Source organism: Parasteatoda tepidariorum, chromosome 12, assembly GCF_982258835.1.
Source record: "Parasteatoda tepidariorum strain Cologne lab strain chromosome 12, Ptep-v5.0, whole genome shotgun sequence".
In the NCBI taxonomy this organism is placed as follows: Eukaryota; Metazoa; Arthropoda; class Arachnida; order Araneae; family Theridiidae; genus Parasteatoda; species Parasteatoda tepidariorum.
Window position 1 is genome coordinate 21,352,846 of NC_141766.1, and position 14,215 is coordinate 21,367,060.

The window sequence follows — 14,215 nt, forward strand, 5'->3', positions numbered from 1 at the left end:
TAATAATAAATCAAAATTAACCACGAGTTAAAGTCCATTGTTTTAAGGTTATGTTTAAAAATACTGAAACTAGTCAATAAAAAGTTTGAATGCTGTACCGAAGTCAATAAAAGTATGAATGCTGTATTTAAAAAAAATAGATATTTACTTTCTTTTTTAATTTTTTTTTAAAATTTAAATTCAAACGAAAGTTAATAAGTGAATAAAAATCTAAAATCTGAAGTTGAATGTATGGTTCATGAAAATTAATATTTTCTTCATTTGCGATATTTTAAGAAAAATTAAATTTTTAATTATATTATTAAAATTTCAAACCTCTTTTTAAAAAGTTTGTGTCTTAATTAGAAAAATTTGATTATAAAATCTTAATAAAGTTATACATTTTTATTATAAAATGTTTATACAAAAAACGAAAGGAACAAAATTTTCTTTCAACAAAACAATTTCATAAAAAATCGTAAATAATTTAAAAAATTTCATTTCACAATAATGTGCTTTAGATTTTAGATTATTTAGTTATAAATACTAAATTTAAGAAATATATATATAAAAATTTAGATTTTTAATAATACTTCAAAGGTATTCTTACTACACATTGTGAATATCTGTAATTATCCACATTGATATTTTTCGAGCACGATAACAATACGAATATTAGTAATAACTATATTTAGTGAATACGAAATTAATGTGAGGATTGATAAATTTCATTTGTTCAATGAAAATACTAACTTATGTAAGAGCTTAGAAAGATTTCGATGATACATAGAGGAATATCGATACTTCACGAAGACAAATTATGATGGATCTTAAAATACTGATATCACCCAGCACTATTTACTACTGATATATATATATATATATATATATATATATATATATATATATATATATATATATATATATATATATATATATATATATATATATATATATATATATATATATATATATATATATATACATATATATATATATACATATATATATATATATATATATATATATATATATATATATATATATATATATATATATATATATATATATATATATATATATATATATATATATATATATATATATATATTCAGTAGTAATGTTTACACATGACATATAAAATTTTGATTGAGTATTGTGCAAAAATGGACATAAATGCTTTATAAACTTTATGCTAAAAAGCTATTTAAAAAATAAATCATCGATTTAAAAAAAGTTATAAAATATTATTGATCGATTTTATTCATAATTTTTCAAATAACTGTTAAAGTAATTCAAAATCTAATACTATTCTAGAAATATTTTTATACTATATTCACACTTTCATAGATGAATGTGGAAAAAAAAATCAAATCTGTAAAAATCGATGATAAAGTTATATTTTAGGTGCAACCAAAGAACGAATTCATTTGAGCCGTTTAACAACATTTTAAACTTTTGAGTTCAAATCGTTCCATATAGCTACATTCTTTTTACGAACAGCATTCTTTGAAGACGGCTCTTGTGACTCTCATTCTAGACTGCATCATTTGAAGAATTAGGAAGTGCACACCAGGAATATGTGCTATTTTTAATTGCAATACTCCAGACGGAATAAATTAGAGCAGATAAAAAAACGAGTACTAAACTCAGTTTTTTCTCACTTTTTCCTTAGTCCGTAATTCCATATAATTGGCAGTGATTGACTTAGCGAAAGACTTGAAAAATCAGTCGTTTTCTGTATTACCCTTATCAACTTGAGAATGAGGTGGGTGCAGAAAGTTTGCGAGATCTGAATTCTGATAATTACAAAGCTCACAGTATCCTGGAGGGCCTTGTGGTCCTGGAGCTCCTCTTACTCCGCTAGTACCTTGACGACCTGGTGGACCTCGATCTCCAGGTCTGCCAGGTACTCCTGTACCAGGTGGTCCTGGTGGACCTATCAAAAGACAAGAATCCAGTATTACACAAAGTACTTTTTTCAATTTTTAATTACCTTTATTTTAAACCCCTTCATCACCGGTGGAAGGAGATAGTAGTGCTTCTAAAAGCCAGCATGTTCCGAGAGTAAACGTACTACGGAGTACGTTTACGAACGAATACGAAGTATAATACGCAAATACCGAATTGAAATCATGGTTCTGAAGGAGTTAAATATTTAGAACTAATTTTAAATTAATGGTTCGTAATTCACTTGAACAAGATTAAAACTAAGGCTAGTATTAGGAATTACCGAATTCATCGACATCTATATTGGATAATAATAATAAAATTGAATTTAAATGATTAAACAAGAATTTAAATCGACAAGAGTATGTTTAATCTAATTTCAGAATATAGAAGTTACAGCCATAATGTAACAAATCTATTTAACTCTATTTCCAATAATAATAACTTGGGGTAATTTACTATATAACAACTTAATGTCATTTCATAACAAGTTCCCGCGGAGAGTGATCTTCATTGAAACAAAACTATAGCTTAGAATTCAGAATAAACCGTAATCAAAGTCCAATTTGAATAGTAACGAATGTATGAATCATTAGTCGATAAGCCAATTAAATGACAATAATTTAGACATAAAACAGCTTAATTTCATTTCCAGCAAAAGTCCATTATTTTCATTTTATGTTTTATGAATTAATTTATTTAAAAAAAGTACGGATGAAATTACGGAATGAAGTAATGGCACTTCAGGTGCACATCTTCCGAAAAATCAATTTTACCGTAAAATATTATACCGTAATTTTTGCAGTAACATTTATTTAATTAGAGTGATTCAGTGATTTTGTTGTAATTACTATTGTAAAATTTGCGATACATCAAATTTTTTGCTCCGTAACATGTTCCGGTAAATATAGATTTTACAGTACTGTACCTTGAGCCCCCAGTACTGAGTGTCAACATCACTTAATGCTAAATCCATTATCATATCAAACTTTTTTTTTTTAGATAAAAACTTTTAAATACTATAAGAGAACTCAAAATTAACCAAGGCATCGAAGTCTATTTTTCAAAATAATAAGTGCATGAGTTTTCAATATAAAAATTAATTAAATGACAGCAACTTTAACGAAAATTCGGCATGAAGTTCACATGCATAATAAAATAAGCCTTTTTATCTCATTCTTCAATTAAAGTTTCTTAACCTATCAACTATATGATATTTCATGTTAAAGTCACAGTCAGAAATATCTTATTTGCTATCACAACTTGTTTCATAAAGGAAGTGACAGATTAAATTAATTATTTAACTAATTTTTGCATTTTTTATTGCATTATGGGTGAAAGTCCCTAATAGGATACAAGTTCTGAATAGTTTACTTGTACTCTAAAAATGATCTAAATTTTAATATAAGTATGAGATACATATTTTTCCGAATTGCTCTTAAGAAAATCTATCGTAGAAGTGATTTCTGGTTTCTAACATTATAACTTGAAGAAAAGCGAAAAAATTATTTTTGAATGGTTTATTAACCTTATTTTAAGCTGTTAACAATAAAATCTGCTTAATGAAGCAAAAATAACAACGTGTAGTTTTATATTTTGTTCAACACTTTGATGTTGAATTTACTAATATTTTATAACTCATTCTCCAAAGACAATTCAATATTTTTTAGATTACGATAAAAATTTCGTTTACATTGAAAGTAAATTATTTTAAAAATAACAACATTAAAAAATACAGAACAAAACAATTTCGATTATATTTAATTTTAAATTTTATTTTAATTTTAGTAATTTTTTATTTCATTAATTTTATTTCTAATAATTAATTTTTATACTTGTTTTTGATAAAAATAAAATATGCTTTGAGCTTATTTAGCTTACAAATAAATAAGGAAATGTACGTACAATTTTTTCCACGTTGAAGAGAGACTATTTTTTAAATTTTATGATAATAGTAATATTATATTTCTTTTGACATAATATTGACATAATTTTGACATAATATTTTTTTAATATTTTTCTTATTTTATAATATTATATTTCTTCAAATATTATTTTTTTAATATATTTTTTTTAAAATTTTAATATGTATTTTTAAATTTAATGTTATTTTAATGTTATTTTTAAATTTTATTTTTACATTTTATTTCTTTAACTTAATTTTTGATAAAAATAAAATATGCTTTGAATTTAATTGAGTTACTCACAATAAACGTAAAAAATACACGCAAATTGCTATTTTCATGGTAGAGTAAGTAAAAAAAGCATTTTAATCTCAATTGTACTGGTTCGCTATGATCTCTCATTACTCAATTTTAATTAAAAAGTTCATTTTATAAATTTTAAACTAACTTTAAATTACATCTACTTTAGGTTATTAGGTGATATCATTGGTTATTGGGTTATTAGAAATTATTATTTACGTAAAATTAGTTTTAGACTTCTATTTTATAAGTTCGTTTCTAAATTTTCCAAGTGGTTTGTTTTTGGCCATGTATAATAATTTCTGTGCAAAAATGATTTATTTTCATGATCAAGATATATTAAAATGTTTAAAATCGTTCCATTAATTTTAAAAAAGAAAAGGTTTAAGCATATTTTACCTGGAACACCTCTTAGACCCATTGGTCCTTCGACACCTACGCCTTCAGGTCCTCGATCACCTTTTTCACCCTTATCGCCTAAAATATCAGCACTCAAATTAATATGCATATCAGTTATATATTTTATATTTTGCATATGAAAGTATTTTCTCTTAGCTTTTGAAAAATGCTTAAAAAAGCAGAAAAACTTGACAAAATAGTTTTTGACACATATTATCAACTCAATCATAGTACACACGTAAATGTCATCTGACTTAACGCATTAACTCACACAAGACATGACACAACATAATAACGAACACAAGGAATGAATATAGTTTGCCTAAAGTAAGAACTCCTCTTGCTATTCGTCTGGACCCGTGGCGGTGACCATGGTAACGAGGTTTAACTATTTGAAGTAGGGGTGTGGGGTTATTGCTTAGGACAGGTTTGGCTCGAGTCAGTGAGAAAAATGGAATCTTGTGAAGAGTGTAACTCCCTGAAATGAGCTATTTTTGTTTCCATGGCAGCAGAAGACCTCAAACTTTGTGCTGGGGGGAGCTCTTACCGTAGACAAATTATAGTGTGTGAGGATGACGGGTTGCAGAGAAGAGCTTTAACTTTCTCGAATAAAGTGATAAGGTTATTTTTTTTTTACCACATTTTGAACATAGTTCAAAATGTGTGTTTAATGAAACGGATATAGCACAAATACGTATTTGTAATGTTAAACGATATATCTAACATATGAGCAACAATGTAACTATTAAAAAAAGAGTAACGTGGTTTAAGAAAGTTGTGTGCGTTTTAAAAAATGGATATAGCACAAAATACGTATTTTGAATGTTAAATGATATATCTAACCTTTAAACACAAGTGTAACTCCTAAAATAACAGAGTAAAGCTGCATGAAAGAATTTTTTGATCTTCAAATTTTGTTGAATAACTGTCAACTGCTGATTTTACTCATTATGTTTGGATTTCCGGTGTAATTGTTTCAAAAACAATAGTCGTAACAGTAGATAAAAAAAAAGAATAAAAGTGCATGCTCATTTATTTAAATATTCATTCTGAGTTAGGTTTGTTTTTTCAAAAGCTCATATCAAGCGCTGTCCATTTTCTTAAACACGCATTTTTAACAATCTCATTTTTTTTCTTCTCAAATACGCATTTTAAACTAGGCTCGATTTCTTCAATAGCAACTTAGAGCTAAGTCCATTTTCACTAGATCCCTAGTGACGTATCACAATTATGTTTATTTTTTTAAACGTGTATTTTAATTTTTATGTCCAAAATAAAAGTTTGCCGACAAATTGTAGATATTGCGCAAGTAACTAGAATATTACGATCATTTGAAATGTTGCCATATTGTGAGCTTCATGTTCATACACTTCCAGCTTTTTCTAATGAGTATGAAATTGCGAGAAGGACAGAACTCCAAAACTGCCTAGTCTTTAGAAAAGTGTCTAGTTTGCTTTCCCGTTCAAAATCAAAGCAATCAGTTCCTCTACGAAATCTCCATAAACTATTCCGTTGGATAAATTTTGATTTAGTAGTTTAGTGTTTCAGGTTTTATTATTACTTCTTTTTATTTTCATATTATTTAGAATTATCCTCAAAATAAATGAAATTAAACTGTAGGTGATATATTTTACGAACTTAATCAGCCAATGACAGAAATGTAATAAATTTAAAAAAATAAAACTAGTTGAAATGAAAACAAACAAAAACAATTTCAATGCAGTTGTATATTATCTGATATATTTTTTATCAAAGACATATGTGATAGCAAACCTTTGCTTCCTGGTGGACCATGCGGGCCTGGAACACCAGGCATGCCCATAAATCCTCTTTCTCCAGGTAGGCCAGGCACACCTGGATCACCTAAATTTATAACAAAATTAAATAGAAATGTTAATTTTACCCTACTTTTTTTTTTAAAAAAAATTGCTTTATTGCATTGAGAGCATTATTTCAAAGCGAATGTGTTAGAAAGCAAGTTTAAGGTTTTAAGAAAAATTATTGCACTTATTAGGATAGCATAATGAGGAAACTACCTGGAATTCCTGGCTTGCCTGGTGAACCTTGTTTTCCTGGCAGACCAACCCCAGGTTGTCCAGGGGGGCCATGGAGTCCTCGAACTAATTCTTCCATCTGGTCTGTGTAGAAGTAGAAAAACTCGATCATTAATAACCTTAAAAACTAATCTATCCTCGGGTCCTCGGAGTTCACAAAGCACTGCTTGGCAGAGAAAATTCCATCCATGAAGAATTCGTCATAAATATCTTATTATAAGACAGTGTATTTGAGCTTAAGTTATTTAAATATTTTGAAATACAGCATCTTCAAGATTGAGTCAACCGGTGGGATCAGTATTTCGAAAACAAGTGTAACTTTTGGTTCAGAAAAAAATTTAAGAAAATTTCTTCAATTTATTATGAAGTTCAACTGTAAAACTTAGACTGGTTGTCCCTTGTCATCCAGTACCTACAAGAAACATGGTTTCTGGATGGTTCGAGGTTCATTAGTATGTGTTGTGCATCCAGGACTATTTTCTTTCCACAATTTGAAGTTTAAAGTGTACCAAACCTGATGAATGTTTGAATAAACAGTTATGTTTGGTGGCAGTTCGAAAGGCAACAACTGTTGTTCTTGTTGGAGCTGTTGACATATTTAATATAGCATTTTTTTCCATTTCATTTTTGGATTTCACTATTTTTCTACAAGATTGAGTTATCCGCTCTGATCAATATCTCGAAAACTAGGTAAATTAGTAATTGATTCAGAAAAAAATCTGAGAAAATTTCTTCAATTCATTGCGAAATTAAACTGTAAAGTTTAGACTGAACGTTAACATCAAGTCCCTTGACATCCAGTACCAGCCAGAAACATAGTTTCTAAATAGTGCGAGGCACGGTAGGAAGTGTGCATCCAAGACTATTTCCTATCCACAGTTTGGAGTTTAAAGGGTACCAAACCTGATGCACATTTGGGTAAACAATGATGTTCCGCGGCAAATGGAGAGACAACAACGGTTGTTCTTCCGTGGCTGAAGAGATATTTAATACAGCATTTTCTTTTATTCTTTATTTTGAATTTCACTTATTGTTCTTCTTTATAGAATAGAATACAGTGGGTGCTACGAAACAGATACCTTGTCGTATATAATAATTGATTCGAAATAGATGTAGCCAAGAAAGTAACAATGAAAATGCAAAGAATTCAGAATAATTTTAACCATGCAATTTCAATAGTAATCTTGAATCTTGTTAGTGTTAATGCCTTAGTGTTCTTGAAATATTATATCCTGGATATGATATAGGTTTAAAAATTATTCTGTTTTAATAACTAGCCATTTTTTATCATAGGCATTTTAGGAAAGGATTAAGTATAAGATATGTAGAATATCATATGATGAATTCTAAACTCATAAAGTGATGTGATTTCTTTGATATTTTTGATATTATGATATTTTTTCCATTTATACAATTTGTAAATCCCTACTGAAGCAATAATCTTCATTAAAAAAAATTTTTCTTCCAATTTGTAATGTTTCAGTTGTGTGACATCTTTGAGACAGTAAAAATAACCGCCAATCAAGAATATAACAACTGTGAAATATAGACCAACTATCAAAAAAAAAACATAAGAAATGGAACATCTATCAAGAAAAGAACATCTATCATGAATCAAATAAACTTTTTTAAGAAGACAATCAGCTACTAACAATCAATAGGAAGCATATTAAGCCAAAAAGTATAGCAATCTATTAGGCGCTTATTTCTTCTTTACAAGCAATTGAAGGTACGGAAGTGTTTAAAACACATGCAAATATGTTATTGATTTCCTTATTTGCTTTTGAATGAGAGAAATATTTTCAAAGAGATTTGATCCGTATGCAATAACAATATTCTTTAAATTTTATTTCAACAAAAATCCAAATTTTTCTTATAAATAGTATTTACCTAATTTAAAAAAAAAGAGGACACCAAACTATTATTCTACTATACCATATGTAAGGTACGATCTAAGGTTTATGGGTTGTATAGCAAATGAAAAAAAAATACTTTGTTTACAAATTCTTTAACAAGACTGAAAGATATCATCATCTTTTAAGCATGTTAATAAAAAATTTCACAATCATGTTAATTTAGTGAATACATTTCAATTCGTCTTCGATTTCTATTCATCACAACATCAATTTCTGAGGTAAGTAAATAAAATCAGTCTTTTCATTCTTTAGTTTTCATGTTCCTGAATCTTCATGGTATGATATTTTCTCTGCCTATCACGTGCAGGTTAATCTTGTTTTGCAGGTAATTCCAGGTAGTTACTTTGTTTTTAAATAATTTATATTTTTAAACCACAATTACAAACAAATTTCAATCTGTTATATACCTGGAGTTCCTTGTGGACCTGGAGGACCCGAGCGTCCAGTTTTACCACGCCCAGGTAACCCTGGGGGCCCCTGTAGCCTGGAAGTCAATTCTTCAAGACTATCTGGAGCATACAAATAAAACATTAAATATTATTTATGAACTAGTATATATTCTATTATCAAATTTATTTTATAACTTTCAAAATTGACTTCAAATTTCAGAATTCGATAAATTTGTTGAGTTTTATAGTTTTTAAATTAAAAGACTTGTAAAATTACCCCATAACTAAGAGAAACTCCACTATTTGCGCTATCACTTCTAACAACAATACAAAAGTAGCAACATAGCTAGATTATAATATTCTTTGTAATGCTGTAGTTATGTAGTTATGATAAAAAATATGTAGCTCAAAAAATACACATTAGATGCGTAAAATTAATTAAGATCAAGCATGCAAAATAAAATAAATAAATATCTCATGCGGCTTCATGGCACCAAAATTTAGATAAATCCACTGAAGCAACTTAAGATATTAAATCATAATTTTGAATTTTTCAGTCAATTTGTGGCTCGTTGCTGTGGCAAAAGAAATAAATGATAATCTTAATGATGATAGTTAGAAACTTATCCACACAATTGAAGATTTAACGCACTTCGAGAATTATCGCACAAAGATTAACTTGACAAATAATTGAATTGATTGATCAGAAAATGAAAAAGATTTAACGCACTTCGCTTTTCGATCCACCTTAAATAAATGTCTCAAATTTGTTTTTTAGTTTATTATTCTCTATGTAGAAAAAATATTGAATATATAATATAATGACATTCTTACATTGACAAAAACAAAATTGGTTAATAACTTACAGACATAAGTAATTTTTTTTTCACCTAAGATGTACCCATATTTTCCCTTTACTTTTGCCATGTAAGCGACAAGTCGTTCAGGCAAGAAGGATAATACTTTAGCAGATGAAAGGGAATTCTTTGACCAACATCTGCCAGGATATTGAGTATATTGCGTATGGTAACATGCTCAAAATGCTCAATACTGAATACATGGTCAGTAAGACATGCTTAATAATGATTACATGAGTATTATCAATTCTACTATATTTGTTTCAGAGCTAGTTTGACACTATTTCGCTCAATTGTGAGAAACCCTTTTTTATAGTGATAAAATTAAAGAAATTAAGTATATATATGATCAGCAAAATTTTTGAACTAAATCACGTACTCTGAAATGTACGCTATGGAACATATGATCTACACAATCATGGAATACAATTAGTTCCAAAACAGTCAAATATACTGACTTGTGTTTTGATAAGTAGACTCAAATTGATATAGTTTTATTTTAAATCAAATCCAGCTGATTTAATGCTTTTTTTGAAAACTAGTGCTAAAATACTTAAACTTTCAATCCAGCTGCATAAATTGTGAAAACATTTAATTTACTAAAAAAGATCAAAACAGATACGTAAATTTAGAAAGTCAGCTCACATCAAAATTTAATTCCTATGGGAACATTATTTACAACTTTTGCATTTGTATTAAAATATTTTGAACATATAGCTGAAACTGGAACTTTTAACATGCTCTGAAAAAGCATGATATAAGCTATTCGAAACCATATTGTTTGTATCCATGCAAGATTAATACACAGAGAAAAGAGTTCTGGTAAAATTGCTGTACTGTATAGTAATGGCATTTCTAGCAATAAAAGAAAATGGTTAATAAAACCAAAATATGCGGTATTTAAATTATTTACTTAGTAGTTTTGTCATTTATATTTTAATGGTTTGCCGAGAATTCTTGTGTTAAAATTATAATTCCTATTACCACACATTCCGTGAAAAATACAAAACTGATAAGTAAATTTAACCGAATAAATGATTTTTATCCCATGCTCAAAGGTATCATGATGAAATTACCAGATTTTATCACGTACTATAAAACTATATTTTATTGTTAATTATATCGAAGTCATTGTCAAAGCACCTCGGTAAAAATTGCCGAGTAAATTGCCGGTAAAAATTCCCATAAAGCCAGAAGCTCGGCAAATTTAACGAGATTCTAGTAGTTTTAATCTTACTTTTTTCTCAAAGAACATACTATCTCCGAATATCCCAAAACTGCAAAAAAATAGGAAATATCAATTAATCAAAACATGCTTTTTTCTTTGCATTTGGCTGAGAAAGCTAAGGTTTTCTCCTTAATAAGTTTCAAAGTTAGCTGCAAAGTTTCCCCATAAATGCATCAACTTTTGTATCTCAACAAATGAAACAACAAGCACCAACCACAGTGCTGATGTAAAATATTCTCAGCGGTAGACAGATCATGGGTTAGAGTCCCTTTCTCATCAGTCTAACTATGGGAGGTTTTCGTGGTTTTCTACTTCATGTAACACATATGCGGGTTAGTTCCATCATAAAATAATCCTCAAAGGCAAATTTCTCCCAATAATTGATCCAGGAGTTCCCTTGACTTCTGTATTGGGTTCAAAATTACAAGGCTACGGAGTTGAACATTAGTAGCCGTAAACCCAAAATTTTGTCGTCTGTTCAACAACGGTTATAAAATATAAAATAAAATGCAAAAACAATCCACATATGCAGCAAAAACATAAACTTTTTGATCCAGTAATAAAATATAAAACTTGAAAATTTGCACAAATGTTTTAAAAAAAACTTAGAATTGAGGGTTTTTCTTTTATGGATCTATGAAATGCATGTAAGTTCTAGCATGCATTATTTTCTAGTAAATTTAAAGTAAGGGAAATGCTGCCCACATACCCAGGAAGCAGGCAACCTTGTGAACTTTCTTTCAACCCGGAATTTTCTTTTTATTTTCAAGAAAATGTTTGTACCAAAAGCCTTTTTTTTAATAAAGCAAAATATTGCAGTTTGCCTTTCATCCTAAAAGAATTAAAAATTATTTTTAACGCTTCTTTTAACCCTTTGACGGTTATGAACGAGTTCAGCTCGCAATCGAATTGTGCCTCATAATGCGCGCAAACGAGTTCCGCTCGGGAGCAAGATTTTGACCGTAATGGTTAGTAACGAGCACAACTCGCGAAGTGAAATTTTTCCCCGATGCGTGCTGATGAGCTGAGCTCGTTCGCCATTATTATTCTGCATTGACTATGTTAAGAACGAAAAGTACGTGAAAACTGTTATTTATATGTACTACGAATACTTTAGAAATTTTTAAAACACGTGAGGCGAGCTATCTACCGCATCCAGAAATGCCAACTTGCCCCGCTTTGTAAAATAGCATTTCCTAGTGATGGCGAAAGTCAAGTTACTTTCAGTTTAGCATTTCTCCTTTTAAGTAATTTTTTCACCACTAAATATCAAAAACTATAAGTAACAAATAAAATGCACCGTTAAAGCAACAATCTACTGGTTACTCTATTAAAAAGTAGGCATATAACTGTCCTTCTCCAACGAAATTTACTACATAATTTGCTACCACTTTATTATAACAATTCCAGAAGACGGAGCAGTTGGCATCGCCAGAGAAGAGTGACATTTTCGGAAGAACGGAGGTAGAAAACAGATGCCACTTTCGACTACTGTTTGCACGTAATACTGTGCGAATTTATGAAACGAAAACTGCTCATTTCCCTGACCGTCAAAGGGTTAAAAAGTACAGTCATTTATATAAACTGGTCACTTAGGTCCATAAGGACGATTTAGATGACGTCATTTAGATGACGTCATATTGTCCATTAAAATTTCAGGACAAGGCAAATTTTAATTGAGCATGCAAGACTTTGCGAAAAGAAACCTTATAATTATCTTGATTTAAGATTATTTTCACCTTGAGACTAGCTTTATTAAAAGAATTTTTCACGATTGAAAACATTAAGCCAACCTCGATTTAAGGCTTTTACGTAGAAGGTTGTTTTTCAAGGTTTTGGATTAGGGATATGTTCGTAGAATAGAGTAGATTGCAACATATCTCGTTTTAAGGTTAGAAGGTTTACACGTAACAGCATAACAAAACGTTTTAGGTTCACATTAAAAGGTTTTTGCTAAGTTAAAATAAACCTTATTTTGCAATCTGGGTAAGAATATATTGCTAGAATAAGTAAACTTTATGAGTCAAACGCATATTGATTTTACCTCTTAGTACCGAAGCACAAATATCTCTCATCTCTTCCTCGCTAAAACCTCGCCCCTATATACAAAAGAAAGAAAGAAAAAAAATAAAACACTCATAACTTTTTTAAAATGTTCACAAATTTCAAAATAATAATTCATCACAATGAGTTAAAAAAAAAGGCAAATCTCAAATTATTCGTGATCTAAAGATTGAATTTTTACGTACAAAGGGTCAAATTTAAGTACAACTTTATAGATTTTTTTCTTTTTTGTCGTATGCCTGCTTAGGCAGTGGGGGTTGTGATTGTTTCTGCTTTTTTCCAGTGGCGCCATCTATGGCCAGGTATTCAACTTCAGCCACGCCATTCACGCAACCACAACCCGTTTATAGGGCGGGTCACATTCACACACAAAGGAGAAAGGACACAGAACACACACAGAGAGAGAAAGAAACATCCATGCCTTTCCCGGGATTCGAACCCAGGACCTTTCTGATGCAAGGACAGTTCCCTGCCCCCTACACAGGCCGTTCGGACATTTTTTTTTCTTCTTTTTTAAACTGGAATTTATTCAAACTTTAGTTTTTACTATTAAAACTTACGAGAATATTACGTTTTTTGTTCTTCAAAATTCCCCCATTTTTTTTTTCAAACAGCATGAAATAAATTCATAAAAAATGAGCATTAAAATTAATTTCTGTGCTGAACTTTTACGCGTACTTAAGTTTTATAAATCAGTATTAAAACTTTTTTAAAGAAATTAATTTCATAGGAATGAAGAAAACACAAAAATAAGCAATCTCAACTTTCAACCAGTGTAATAAATTATACTATTGGGTTTGCATACTCAGGTGGCGATTACTTCACAGAGTTTTACTGTCTGGAAACCGAATCTGCCGGTAAAACGGTACTTTTGTTCAAAGAAATGATTTTCCCTGCCTGATTTTATCACTTAATAATACAACATAAATAGTTCCGGTTAAAACTACCGGCACCAAAGTGCATGGAGCATACACACACGATCGTACAAAATGCTATATTAAAGTTCTCTATATTTAGCCCTTTCTCCGCTGCAATAAATTCCGAATCAAATTACGGTAAAAAGTACCGACACTCACGCTGTCGGCTTTTTTTTACCGAAAAAATCTATTTTTACTGAAAAATTTTACTAAACGAATAATGGGATGCAATATATTATTACAGTAGTATTTACTATA

At 29.4% G+C, this 14,215-nt stretch overlaps 1 protein-coding gene across 2 annotated transcripts in view; it reads right to left on the reverse strand.

Moving 5' to 3' along the window:
- Positions 1-1,083: 1,083 nt before the first annotated feature.
- Positions 1,084-14,215, reverse strand: part of LOC107440641 (uncharacterized) — a 168,669-nt gene continuing 155,537 nt past the window's right edge. The window contains exons 37-41 of one of the 2 annotated variants that reach the window (XM_087155637.1): positions 13,021-13,075; positions 8,910-9,011; positions 6,306-6,395; positions 4,533-4,610; positions 1,084-1,918 (exon numbers count right to left, since the gene is read on the reverse strand). In XM_087155637.1, the coding sequence (XP_087011763.1) occupies positions 1,707-1,918; positions 4,533-4,610; positions 6,306-6,395; positions 8,910-9,011; positions 13,021-13,075 (537 nt within the window). In that variant the 3' untranslated portion in view covers positions 1,084-1,706. Of the gene's footprint in view, positions 1,919-4,532; positions 4,611-6,305; positions 6,396-6,568; positions 6,671-8,909; positions 9,012-13,020; positions 13,076-14,215 lie in introns of both variants that reach the window. The other variant, XM_087155636.1, reaches the window with a different exon arrangement.